Source organism: Mobula birostris, chromosome 9 (assembly GCF_030028105.1).
Source record: "Mobula birostris isolate sMobBir1 chromosome 9, sMobBir1.hap1, whole genome shotgun sequence".
NCBI classification, from domain to species: domain Eukaryota; kingdom Metazoa; phylum Chordata; class Chondrichthyes; order Myliobatiformes; family Myliobatidae; genus Mobula; species Mobula birostris.
In genome coordinates, this window is record NC_092378.1 from 109,922,037 (window position 1) to 109,936,384 (window position 14,348).

Here is a 14,348-nt window from a genome sequence, read left to right on the forward strand (position 1 = left end):
CTCTGTCCATATATGTTTTGATATGTGTGCAGTAGTTTATCCTCTTCCCAGGCAAAAAAATAAAATGAAAATATTAGTCATGGGGTTTCCTCTTTCCGTACATGTTTATGTAATATTGCAGGTGAATCTACAGAGGCATGTTCTAAGGTCGCACAATTCTTACTGGGGATTGATTGGGACCTCACCTCACTCATGCTGACTCCTCTTAACTTGCAGCTTTCCCAAAACTACTTTATTAGTCTGCCAACCCTACGAGATGAAGGGTGACACAGTTAGTAGAACTGCTACCTCGCTATTCCAGTGGCCCTGTTTTGACTCTGACCTTCAATTCTGTCTATGTAAAAATTGTATATTCTCCCTGTGGCATCGTAGGTTTCCATCGGCTGCTGCAGTTACATCCCCAATACCATGCAGCCTGGTGTTTTGTTTGACCACTTTAAGTTGTCCCTAACATGTCGACATAGTAGGGCCAAGTTAGGTAACCTTGGTTCCTTAAGGTTGTAACAGTCATGGGTGGTAAGGGGAAAAGCTCCCACTACCTATTAAATGCTCCTAATGGCGTACGCCTCAAATAGCCTCAGACAACCAAGTCCAGCTCCTGGCCTTCACGTGTGGCTTAGCTACTAAGCCCAGTGGAATCATTTCTACTGACAGGAGGAGGGGCAAAGGCTTGTAACTGGTGCCTAAAAACCAGTCACTTCAGGCAGCTGGGGCTTGCCAGCCGTGGTTGGCAGCCCATCTAGGAGAAGGGAAACTCTGATATCAAACCTCAGCTGCATCGAAGCTATACCCACTCATGGGTGAAGACTTCCGGAGTAAACCCCAAGGAAAAGTCCAGAACTGGAACCCCTGAGGCAGTCCTACATTGAGTTCAACACTGACTGGCAACTCCTGGATCACTGCTGGTGCCAAATTGTGCCGGCCGTTCCTTTGGATTCATCAGCTGTGCAGAGGGGGGAGCCTGCTGCCTGGGCAACAACTTGCTCTCTATATCGTACTGCCCTGGCCTGCATATCACATAGACAGTTAGGATGCAACATCCATGGTCAACCAAGACCAATGGAGAGCCTCAGTGTGTAGACAAGTGATGGAATCTGAGGGGAGTTAACAAGAATCTGTGGAGATTAAAAACTGTGATGAATGACGTTTCACGTAAATGGGTTGTAGACAGTTGTCACAGATTCACTGGGCTGAGGGCCTGTTTCTGTGCTGTACAATACAACAACTTTATGATGCTATGCAGTAACATTTTCCTTTGCTCGTTTAACAGTGTAATTCCGTAAACTTGTATTGATTTGATGTTGTTAATCCAATGATTTTTGCTTGTTAACCACATTGCAATCTGTCATGAAGCTGGACATTAATGTACTGAGGACAGTGCCAACCCCTGCTTGCCTTTCGTGCCTTCCTGTAGTCACACTTGGCCTTTGTGGCTCTGCAGTATTGAATAGCCTTGAAGCTCCAGAGCCACGGTGAGATCTGGCAAAGTGAAATGGACTGTGGGAGGCAGAACATGATGGCCTACCCACAGAACTATCTGGTGCCTCACTGCTGTCAAAAGCCTTTTATAACTGCCAAAGTCCACTAGCAGCATAAAAATGTCGTTCAAATGGATTTAAATAATTAAAATAAACTATGTTTAATTGAAAATATCTTAACCTGCTAGAAATTGAGTGAAAACATAAAGAAAAAATAACAAGGTATGTACATGCTTTCACATTTATAATCAATGTTAGTATTTGAGCAACCGTGGTTGTGTTATTGTTTGGTGTAGAAATGAGCGGCCAGATGTTAACTGTTTCTGACCCCACAACTCGATGCCTTCGTGCTCAGCTGCTGCACTTTTGAGAATGATGTCACTGCTTTCCAGAAGAAAACTTCTGCTGAGAACAAAGCTGTTTCATCCCCGTCTATTGTTTGTTATCATTGGATATAAGAGTGCAGAATCTCAAGTTCAAGATAGACAAGGTTTCCCCAGGTTTCAGTATAGCATCATTAGCATAGGATTGCTTGTTTTGTTTATTCATGCAATAGGATCAACTTATGAACTTTTAAAAGTGAAAATGTCATTTCTATGTTGTTACTTGGCCCCAAAAATGTCTTGTATCAATGACCCTGAAATTCCGCTCTGTCAGTTAAAGTGTTGGGCTTTACAACTGTGAAATATCAGTTGAGTGTTCATGTTACTTTGCTAATTCATTTAAATTTCCTTTTCCTTTTTCCCCCTCCCCTCTGAGAACTGAAAACCTTGCAGATTATCAGCCAGAAGTCTTTTGTCTCTTGCCAAACTGAGCTGGAATTTGCTCCTGAGCTGATGATGGCACATCCTCCTTTAACAATTTATTAAGCATACCAGGAAGCTCTTGTTCTAATGCCATTCTGGGAAATATCAACCGATTTTATCTGTGGTAGAAGTAGCCAGCAATTGGGCTCAGTTTCTCAAGGCTCTGATAAGTTTTGGTTCTGATTCTCCATAGTGACTTTAGAAAAAGAATGTTCACATGTTAATATCATATAAAATTAGGTCTAACATTTTTATTTTGTCAGATAAAGTCCATGCATTCTGATTTAGCAGATTATGTGAAAAAAGTGATTGTGTCTGAACAGAAGTCACCGTTGATGGCCGCGTGGTTAATTCTGAGTATTATTGATTAGGTTTACCTTCTGATGGCGAGCTCTCTCTCAGTTATGACCATGTGAATAACAACCGTGTAGTCAAAATGGAAATACAAAGTGGCAGTAAGCGCATCCAAGCTTCAATGGAGATGGAAAGAACATTTCATGGTGCTCCCATTTACCAGCTCACAGCCAGTCTTCTGCACAGTGTGGAGGAATTGGAAAAACTTGGTCTTCCACTCTCATGCACTGGCAGCTACCACTATCAGGTGAGCACAAATATCACCTCCTGTACACTTCTAAGCCTGGTTCTCCAGTTTGTGTTCAGTTATTATAAAGGCAAAACTATGTCTTCCTATCTAATTTCCTCTATCAACTTTTAAGGTTCAGCACTAAAATGCTTCATTCCATTGTTTACTTCCAAAAGTCCCACATTCACTTTATTAACATCATTATTTTCTCTGTTCCTTTGGCCTGTTTGAAACTGCTGTGTTCCTTGATGTTTTTTAGTTGTCTTCCCATGATCATCCTCAACTCCTCAAGCACAATCCTTCTAATTGACCTGCAATCTTGCTACCTCTACAGATGAAACATGCTTTATTCTGGTTCCACTTACTTCAGCCTTTACCAACCTCTTCTCAGCCAGCACCATCATTTAGATTGAATTTTTCCCTGCCTCATCTCTGCTCTAGAATGAGAGCAGAGACGGGGATGGCTTAATAGTGCAGATTGTAGAGGGAAAAGAAGATTCTGGATTTGGGCATTGTGTAATAAACCAGATTTGATTAGGGATCTTAAGGTTAAGGAACCCCTAGGAGGCAGTGATCATAATATGATAGAATTCGTCCTACATTTTGAGAGGAAGAAGCTAAAACTGGTATCACAGTGAAGTAAAGGGAACTTCAGACATGCGAGAAGAACTGGCCAATGGTGATTGGAAGGGAGCACTAGTAGAGATGAAGGTACAGCAGCAATGGCTGGAATTTCTGGGAGTAATTCGGAAAATACAAGATCAGCTCATCCAAAAGAAGCAGCATTCTAAAGGAAGAATGAAGTGACCACACCTGACGGGAAGTCAAAGACAGTATTAAAGCAAAAGTGAGGCTGTACAAAATAGAAAAAAAATGGTGGGAAGCCAGAGGATTGGGAAGGTTTTAAAAACCAACATAATGAAACTAAGAAAACAATGGGAGAATAGATGAAATATGAAAATAAGCTAATCAATAATATAAAAGAGGATACCAAAAATTGTTTTCAGATGCAGTATATAAGCAGAGGCAAGAGTGGACATCGAATCACTGGAAAATTCTGCTGGATGTAGTAATGGGGAACAAAGAAATGGCAGACAAACTAAATGGCATCAGTCTTCACTGTGGAAGACACCAGCAGCATGCCAGAAATTTGAGAGTGCTTGGGGAGGTAGAAGTGAGTGTAGTCACTATTACTATGGCAAACATGTTTGGGAAGCTGAAAGGTCTGAAAGTAGATAAGTCACCTGGACCAGATAAACTACATGCTAGAGTTCAGAAAGAGGTAGCTGACGAGATTGTTGAGGTAAGGGTAGTGATCCTTCAAAGGTCACTAGATTCAAGAATGGTTCCAGACGAATTGAAAATTGCAAATGTCACTCCACTCTTTAAGAAAGGAGGGAGGCAAAAGAAAGGAAATTTTAGGCCAGTTAGCCTGATTTCAATGGTTGGCAAGATATTAGACTCATTATTAAGGATTAAGTTTCAAGGTACTTGGAGGCACACGATAAGGGTAGAGGTAAGTACGGCTTCCTTAAGGGGAAATTTTGCCTGACAAATCTGTTGGAATTCTTTGAGGAAGTGACGAGCAGGGTGGACAAAGGAGGGTCAATAAATGTTGTTTAGTTGGATTTTCAGAAGACTTTTGGCAAGGTACTGCACATGAGGCTGTTAAACGTGTTAAGTGCCCATGGTATTACAGGAAATGGACTGGCATGGACAGAAGATTGGCTGACTGTCAGAAGGCAAAGGGTGGGAATAAAGAGCTCCTTTTCTGGTTGGCTGCTGGTGACTAATGGTATTCCACAGGATTTGATGCTGGGTAACTACTTTTCACATTAAGTGTAATAAATTGATAGCTTTGTGGCCAAGTTTGCGGATGATACAAAGATAGATGAAGGGGCAGGAAGCGTTGACAAACCAGGGAGTCTGGAGAAGGACTTGGACAGATTAGGAGAATGGGCAAAGAAGTGGAGGGTGTTTACAGTGTAAGGAAGTGTATGGTCATGCACTTTGGTTGTAGGAATAAAGACATAAATTATTTTCTAATGGGTCAGGAATTTAGAAATCAAAGGTGCAAAGGGATTCGGATTCCAAATGCAGGATTCTTTAAAAGTTAACTTGCTGGTTGAGTTAGTAGTAAGGAAGACATGTTCAATGTTGGCAAGAAAGAATGAGCTGCCGTTGGAGAGGCAGTTTGAAAAGTGTCGAATGAGTAATTCTGCTCCGGTCTTGTACTGTCTCATAGATCTTCTTTTATGTTCCTTCCACGCTTCCCAATTTCTGTACAATTATTAACTTGACTATGGACTTGGAAGGTTAACTGTGGCTCTCTCTACAAATGCTGTCTGGCCTGCTGAGTATTTCCAACATTTCCTGTTTTTACTTGGCATTTCTATTGTGTGCTGTATTTTGATTTTGGATCTGCAGGTGTTCATTTTGTGACCATGCTTCTGCAATATGCATTTGTCTACGCAGTTCTTTCCACCTTACCAGCTCTCTTTCTTTTTTTAAAACCTCTCCAACTCTTTCCTCCATAACCATGCTTTTGGAGTTCCGTCCTATCATCTCCCTGTCTGTCGACAGGTATATTACACCTGTTACATATGTTATGATATGTAGCAGGTAGACACGCTATTAATAAATATACCTATTAATATGCCTTTAGAATATAAAGCTGTATTATAATATTGTCTATATAATAAGTGGGTATGCATCACAAGAATGATTCCAGGAATGAAATGGTTACCGTATGAGGAACGTCTGGCAGCTCATGGCCAGTATTCCCTGGAGTTCAGGAGATTGGCGGGGGGTGGGGGTGGGGTGGATCTCATAGAAACATTCGGAATGTTAAGAGGCCTGAACAAATTAGATATGGCAAAGTTATTTCCCATGGTAGGGGAGTTTAGGACAAGAAGGCATGACTTCAAGATTGAGGGACATCCACTTAGAACAGAGATGTGGAGAAATTACTTTAGTCAGAGGGCGGTAAATCTGTGGAATTTGTTGCCACAAGCGGCTGTGGAGGCCAAGTCATTGGGTGCCTTTAAGGCAGAAATAGATAGGTTCTTGATTAGCCAGGGCATCAAAGGGTATGGGGAGAAGGCAGGGAAGTGGGGATGACTGGAAAAATTGGATCAGCCCATGACTGAATGGCGGAGCAGACTCAACGAACCGAATCGCCTACTTCTGCTTCTATGTCTTATGGTCTTTTATTCTAATCAGGTAATAAATAGGTCGAAAGGCCTGTTCCGTGCTGTATCACTAAATTAATTAATTAATTAATTAATTAGAATCTGCCTGACTTGCTGAGCTCCTCCAGCATTTTGTGTATGTTGCTTTGGATTTCCAGAATCTGCAGATTTTTGTGTGTTAATTCAATTAAATGTAGAGCAACACACACAAAATGCTGGAGGAACTCAGCAGATGAGGCAGCATCTAGTGAAAAGGGCAAACAGTCGATGTTTCAGGCCAAGCCCCTTCATCAGTACTTTATAAAGTATAACGGTACATCGTAATATAAGCAATATTATAATGCTTGTTTATACATACAATGTATAAAGGCAATATTATAGGGGAACATTTATATTATATCTCAAAAATGTCTGCATAGTTAGATGTCAATCATAACTAGACATAATATAGAAACTTTTTTTTGCCTTAACTAATTGTGCCATTTGTCTTGTAATGTAAGTGTCTATATTTATTCCTTCATGAATATATTTTCAGTGGAGAAAATCAAAATAAATATCTGGAAAATAAGTCCATAACTTTGTCTAAACCATGTTGAGTACAAAAATTTTGTCTTAATGTTGATTCTTACCTCAGTAATCATAGTGCTAAATTGAACAAATATGTTATTAGGGAATGCTGCTGCCCAAATTAGAAGATGTATAAATGAAAGATTAAGTGTAATGTGCCAGTAATCGTACAAGTACACTAAAATTTGCATCTCCTGAAAGGGACTATGGATCTCAAAGTTCAAAAGTTCAAATTTATTATCAAAGTACATGCTGTATATGGCACCATTTACAACCCTGAGATTCATTTTCTTGTGGGCATTCACAGCAAATACAAGAAACTCAGAGAACCAATGAAAAACCGCACCCAACAGGACAAGCAAACAACCAATGTGCAAAAGGCAATAAACTTTGTAGATACAAAAAGAAAAAAGAAGTAATAATATTGAAGTAATAATAATATTAAATAAATAAGCAATAAATATTGAGAACATGAGATGAAGAGTCCCTCATGGTGAATACATACTGTAGGTTGTGGGAACACTTCAGTGATGGAGCAAGTGGAGTTATCCCCTCTGGTTCAAGAGCCCAATGGTTGAAGGGTAATGACTGTCCCTTAACCTGGTGGCGTAAGTCTTGAGCCTCCTGTACTTGATGACAGCAGTGAGAAAATGACGGTGGAGGTCCTTGATGGATGCTGCTTTCCATGTAGATGTGCTCAATGGTGGGGAGGCCTTTACCTGGGCTGTATCCACCAAATTTTGTAGGCTTTTCCATTCAAGGGCATTGGTGTTTTCATACTAGGCCATGACACAACAAGTTAATATAATTTCCACCGCTCATCTATAGAAGTTTGTCAAAGTTTCAGATAACATGCCGAATCTTCACAAACTTCTAAGGAAGTAGAGGAGTTTCCGTGCTTTCTTTGTCATGGCATAAAGTGCTGGACCCAGGATAGATCCTCGGAAAACACCAAGCAACTTAAAGTTGCTGACACACTCTACCTCTGATACCCCAGTGAGTACTGGCTCATAGACCTCTGGTTTCCTCCTCCTGAAGTCAATAATCAGCTCCTTGCTCTTGCTAACATTAAGTGAGAGGTTGCTGTTGTGCCACCAATCAACCAGATTTTCAATCTCCTGCCTATATGGCAATCTCCCTCCTATATACTGATTTGACACCATCTTTGATTCGGCCAATAATGGTGGTGTCATCAGCAAACTTAAAAGTGGCATTGGGGCTGTGCTTAGCCACACAGTCATAAGTATAAAACGGGTAGACAGGGGGCTAAGCCCAGGGGATTGTGGGACACTTGTACTGATGGAGATCGTGGAGGAGATGTTGTTGCCAATCCAAACTAACTAGGGACTGCAAGTGAGGAAATTGAGAATCCAATTTCACAAAGAGATACTGAAGTCTAGGTTTAAGCTTATTGATTAATTTTGAGGGGATGATAGTACTGAATGTCGAGCTGTAGTCAATGAAGAGCAGTCTGATGAATGCATCTTCACTGTCCAGATGTTGAGTGAAGAGCCAATGAGACGGCATCTGTTGTGGACTTGTTGTACTGGTAGGCAAATTGGAGTGGATCCAAGTCACTTCTCAGACAGAAGTTGATAAATTTCATCACCAAGTCTCAAAACAATTCATCACTGTGGATGTAAGTGCTACTGGATGATGGTCATTGAGGCAGGTCACCATATCGTTCTTAGGCACTGGTATAATTGAAGCCTGCTCAAAGCAAGTGGGTATCTCAGACTGCCAAAGCAAGAGTGAACACACCAGCCAGTTGATCAGCCCAGGTCTTTAGCCAGGTACCCCACCTGAGTCAGATGTTTTCCGTGGGATCACCCTCCTGAAGGATGCTCTCACGTCTGCCTCAGAGACTGAAATCTCTGGGTGAAGGTGCTTCCATGTTTTGGTGGTCAAAGTGAGCATAAGAAGCATTAAGCCCATCTGGGAGCAGCCAGGATTATGTAGGAGAACTCTCTTGGTAAGTAGAACTGTCAGCACTTAATCATTACATGTTCCAGGTCAGAGGAACAAGAGTTCAACAAGACCGCTGCTTCGGAGCTCCAGAAGGAGTTTATCATGGAACCCAGACCTCCACCTTTTGCCTTCTCCCCAACTGCAGTCCAGTCCTTCGCTCGTATCAAGAAGCCGATGGGTCTGATCACTGAATCTGTGTGTCGTGAGTTAGCCACGTATCCGTGAAACACAGTACACAGCATTCCCTCATTTCCCTCCAATACAGAAATCTTGCCCTTAGGTCCACAATTTTGTTCTCCAGCTAACAAGATTTGCTGTCAAGATACTGGGTGGAGGAAGTTTCATACCCTGACATTTTAGCCTGGCTTGAACTTTTACCCTCCTCCATCTCTTTCAGCCATGATGATCTCCTTTTGTCCACTTGAAGTGCCATACCTGCATTCTTGAGAGTTAAGTCTGCTGAGTCCTTTAGAAGAAGATGATGAAATCACTAGTTCATTAGGATGGTTCAAAAGAATGTTACTTAAAGGGAAATTGTAGGCTGCGGATTGGAGTGAGAGTAGTTCAGATGAAGTATATTTAGAAGTTTTGTAATCCGCCTGAAAAGCGTCGCTGTTTTTCGCCAGTGCTATTTTGCTCAGTCTCTTCACTACATCCATATATAGGATGTCAGCGCATTAATTAGGAAACTGTCAGCTTCTGCAAAGCAGCTAATGATTCAGTGGTTAAAAGTGTGAAACTGTTTTGCAGTATTGCTAATCCTGGTTTATGATTGATTCTTTGTTATTATTTTAATATATTGGAGGCATTCAAACAATAATTAATTGCCTGCAATATGTCTAGATCCCTCTGCAATAATAATTTGAAAAGTTATTACATCAGTTGCAAAACATTGGACTTCATAGCGAGGTTTAGTTTATAGGGAACCTTGTTTTTTCTGAGTTTCTAATCTATATATATTGTCTTCTATGTTATAATAACTCTGATTTTCTTTTTTTAGCCTTGTATATCTCCTATTTCCACAATTCAATTTTGTGTTGGACTTGAAAGAAAGAGCTTTAGATTCCTTATGCCTCAATTTAAGTGTTAATCTTGTCCCCTAAACAGAATCTGAGAAGCGGATACATTGCCAGTGTAAATATGAGATTGGAGAAGCAGCATCTCAGAGCAGAAATAGAGCAGAGGAGCACCATGAGAACAACGGAGGTCTCTTTGTCATTTAACCATGATGTAACAGCGTTGTCCGATCAAATACCGGTGACAATTCAGGTAGGGTTATGAATATTATGTGGAACACACTGGACTACTATATTTCTTGTATCTTTTTTGTCAAGCATTGACATAATTTTTTGTGAGACATTGATCGTGTGGATAGCCAAAGGCTTTTCCCTAGGGCTGTATTGGCTAACATGAGTTTTAAGGTGCTTGGAAGTAGGTACAAAGAGGATGTCAGAAGTAAGTTTTCACACAGAGAGTGGTCGGTGCATGGAATGCACTGCCAGCGAAGGTGGTAGAGACAGATACAATAGGGTCTTTTAAGAGACTCTTAGGTACATGGAGCTTAGAAGAATAGAGGGCTATGTGTTGGGGAAATTCTAGGCAGCTTCTAGAGTAGGTTACATGGTTGGCACAAAATTGTGGGCCAAAGGGCCTGTAATGTGCTGTAGATTTTCTATGTTTCTAAGCACCTCATCACACATTCAGATCTTTATGTGTCATTATGTGCTAAATGTTCATCAAACAGTTTTTGATTTCTGAAAGCAGTCTATTTTTCTCTTGTATCATTTTATGAATTATTGTTTTTGTTCATTCCATTTAAGTTAAGCTGCCGATAGCATCAAAAACTAAAAGGAAATTATTGCCAAAATGGTGCATAAATTGGGCAAAATCCAGGATCCCCCAGCACAGCTGTTACTTCATGAGACCTAATTATTTCTATCTTTTAGAAATTAATGAAACATATTGATAGACATTTTCAGTAGAAAGAATAGAATCATTTCTGTAGTAACATGTACATTCACTTCCATTGTTTCTGGCTCAAATCAGAAGCATCAAACTTATTCTCAATGTATCTAGTGTGGACTAGTGGAATCAGGTGGAATGCACTTCTGTCAGTAGATAATGGCAATAGTGCGTATGATATCAATGGAAATACAATAAGTTTTAGTTATAATACATTCTGTTGAAGTTATGAAGTATAGATAGTAACATACACATCCATTAGTGAAATATAGTTGTATAGGCTACCATTGATATAAAATATTATAGCACAGGCTAAATCCAACCACTTTTGTGCCATGGATCAATACCATTATGCAAGTGGTCTGTAGACCCCAGGCTGCAAACTCCTGAATTAAATGTATCATGAATGTGTGTTGTAAACTGCATTGTCAGCTGCATCGAACTTGAGCAATCTAACTGCACTGAACTGTTCTGCATAGTTTTTGACTTTGTCACTGCAGATCCTGTAGTGCAATGCTTTCCAAACAGTTGTCTGTAGGCAGTTGGGCTGGGGGAGGTACCTGAAGAAGGGGATGCAGAAAAAAGGATATAGAATTGGATTTTAATGGAAGAGAAATGATGGCATACTCTTTTCAAGTCCATCAGTATTGACTAACCTAATGAAGTAATGACAGGTATATTTTTATTTATTTAAAGCAATAGAAATGTAGAGAATTTAATAAGTTCACAATCCATAGAGACTCTCTCAAGGTCAGGCATTTCAGTTGGAAAATCCATATTGCAGAGAAAGTACTTGGTAGAACAAATAGACAACCGTATATTTTGTCATTAGGCTGGTTTCTCATTAATAATCTATTCTTTCTTTCTTTCTCACTTTACTAAGCTATCTGTTTCTAATACTTTTTTGTCTTTCTAGGTAAACTGCAGTGGAGAGGCTTCCCAGAAGCTGCTTCTGGGACACTGTTCTGGAAGTGTTGGCATAAAACCTTTCGAGGTACAGATTTCTCTTACAAAACGACGCCACCGATATTGCTCAGTCCTAGAAATAAGGCATAACAAGCAGGGTCTTAGTTTCAAGGGTTGCATGAATTTAGTACCTAGGTGGAAGTTAAGAGCAAGACTCCTTCATACTTTCAAGTTATTGTGGTCTTTGGGCTTCCCGAGAGATACACACGTGCTGACCTTTTACAATACTGACGCACGTAAACAAGCGGCTATGTTTGAGGTAATGGCTGATGGTCATAAGGTTTTAACAGATGGTGCATTTTCAAATAAGCCACATCTCGAGTGGCATTGGATGGGCTCTTACTTGAGGCCAGGTAGTAAATCTGTGAATAACTCTATAGAAATTAGAGGCTTGATGAGACCAATGGGATGTGATTTGACAGGATCACTAAGCACATTGTCCAAAAATATGTTCACTATGTTGAATGTTACCACAAAATGCACCGATTCCTATGGTGCCAAAATCAAATGGGAACACAAGGTCAAGAGTGGGAGAACTAAAAGAGAAAAGAGATTTGCCTTTCAAGCAGAAGGAGAGGTTAAAGAGAATCTCTACACAGGTAGCTTGGAGCTGCAGGACAATGAGAATTATTTCAATACAAGTGGGAAGCTCCTTGCCTTGATGAACAAAGCTACATTAACTTGGACTATGCAGCAGAGAATGAGGCAATTGAAATCCTTTGAGATTCCTGCAAATATACAGTCAGAGGGTGTGGCATATTTCAGAAGTAATTCCATTGGAATAGCTACAAATGTAATATTTGATGCAAAGCCTTTCACGCTGAAACTGAGAGGAATTTGGGGCAGAAGAAATCGATTGGACCTGTTCCTTCAACATGCTGTTCCGACCTGGAGAAGTTCGGGAATACCTGACAGTAACAGGATAATTGCAGAGGCGGCTACATTTGATAACAACATGGACGTCAGTCTGGAAGCCACAGCAGGTTCCTGCAGAGTTACTGCAAATGGCCAGCTTACCAGGGGCACCTTTACAAAGTGGAAGTTGGAAATTGTCAACCTGTGTCCTTACTTAGAGGTAGAAGGAAACACGTGCACAGATGAGGCACTTGTTTCAATATTTTTAATTATTCTCATTTACCTTCAGTTCTACCCTACATTCAAAGTTGTGCTTGAGCAGTTCCTACATGAAAACTAACAGGCTAAAAGTGAAGCTGCTGTGTATGTATACTGCAATTAAACATGATGCTTACCAAGGATACATTATCATATGGTTTCATTTGGTCACAGAATGAAACAATTTTCTGTGCAATGTTATACATGAGTATTAAACATTTTAATGTTCATTTCATCAGTACTTACCTGGCAGAGGTGACTGCCAGCATTGATTCAACTTTCTGCTTCCATTTAATCTGATCCTCCTCGATCTCTGCCAACTTAGATTTGAACAGTTGAAACTGCTAAATTCCTCTCAAGAACTTGGGTGAAAGTTTCCCACGGGGTACTGGTTTAGATTTTCCAACTGTAGAAATGCTCCTACCTTTCATAAAAGCACAGGCTAATTTAAATGCTCTCATGTGCAAATGTTTAGCACAAAGGGAACACCTATAGTCTGAGTCAGCATGGATTGATGAAAATGAAATCATGTTTGATTGTTCTATTGAACTTCTTTGAGGATGTGATGAGTAGAATAGATCAGAGTAGACCAGTTGATGTTGCTCATTTAAGAGTTTAAAAATTTCCCATACAGGAGATCGGTCAACAAGGTTGGACACATGGAATTGACAGATACATAATTGCATGGATTGACAACGGTTAGTAGTTGAAAAACAAGAAGTTGGAATCAACTAGTCTTTTTTAGCTTGGCAAGCTGTGAGTATCAGGGATTTGATGCTTGAGCTGCTGCTATTCACAATCTATATTTCGCTGAGGTGATCAAATTTCATATTTCTGTTTGCTGATGATACAAAACTAGTTTGAATTGTAAGTAGGGAGGACAGCATAAAGAAGTTTCAAGTGAATAGAAACAAGTTGAGGGAGTGAGAGCATTGCAACTGATAACATAATGCGGCAAATTGTCAGGCCAATCACTTCAGTGCTGGGAACAGAAATGCAGATTTTGTAATAGCATTACAGGTTGGGAGATGTTAATGCTAAAATGGACCTAAGTGTCCTAATATAAAAATCAGTAAAAATTAACTGCACCAAGAAATTAGGAAGGAAAATGGTATGTTGACAATAATTAGGTGTTCATAAGAAGTCTTCCTGAAATTATGTAGGGCCTTGGTGAGACCAGACCTGGAGAACTTTGTACTGTACATTCTTCGTTCCCTTACCTCTTTGTCATTGGTTGAGTGTAACAAAGATTCAACAGTATGTTTCATGGGATGGTAAGAAGAAAGAGTGTGGAGAGTAGGCTTGCATTCTCTAGAGTTTATAACAATGAAAAGTAATTCTTATAGCACAGGATAGAGGGCATGCAGGGAGAATGTTTCCCTTGGCTTAGGGGTCACAGTCTTAGAAAGAAGGGTTATACCATTTTGGAATGGGATGAGGATAAGGTCTTTCACTCAGGGTGATGAATTTTTGGAATTATTTTCTGTATACTGCCTGTAGTATTCTCAGTCACCAAGGTTATTGAGAACAGAGGCTGATGGATTTCTGGATCAGAGGATATGAGGAAGGTTTAGGAAACTGGAGCTGAGGTAGAAGATCACCCATAGTCTTCACAAGAAGTAGAACAGATTTGAAAGTTTAGAAGGGTCATTCCAAGAAATGCCATAAATATGGGATGCTTGATGAATGAACTGATACGTATGTTGGATAAGTA

General features: G+C 40.2%; 1 protein-coding gene across 3 annotated transcripts in view; it reads left to right on the forward strand.

The window, feature by feature from the left end:
- LOC140202958 (uncharacterized) overlaps positions 1-14,348 on the forward strand; it is a 228,661-nt gene that overhangs the window by 111,359 nt on the left and 102,954 nt on the right. For all 3 annotated transcript variants that reach the window (XM_072268599.1, XM_072268600.1, XM_072268601.1), the window contains exons 30-32: positions 2,656-2,885; positions 9,701-9,862; positions 11,472-11,549. In XM_072268599.1, coding sequence (XP_072124700.1) covers positions 2,656-2,885; positions 9,701-9,862; positions 11,472-11,549 — 470 coding nt within the window. The remainder of the gene's footprint in view (positions 1-2,655; positions 2,886-9,700; positions 9,863-11,471; positions 11,550-14,348) is intronic.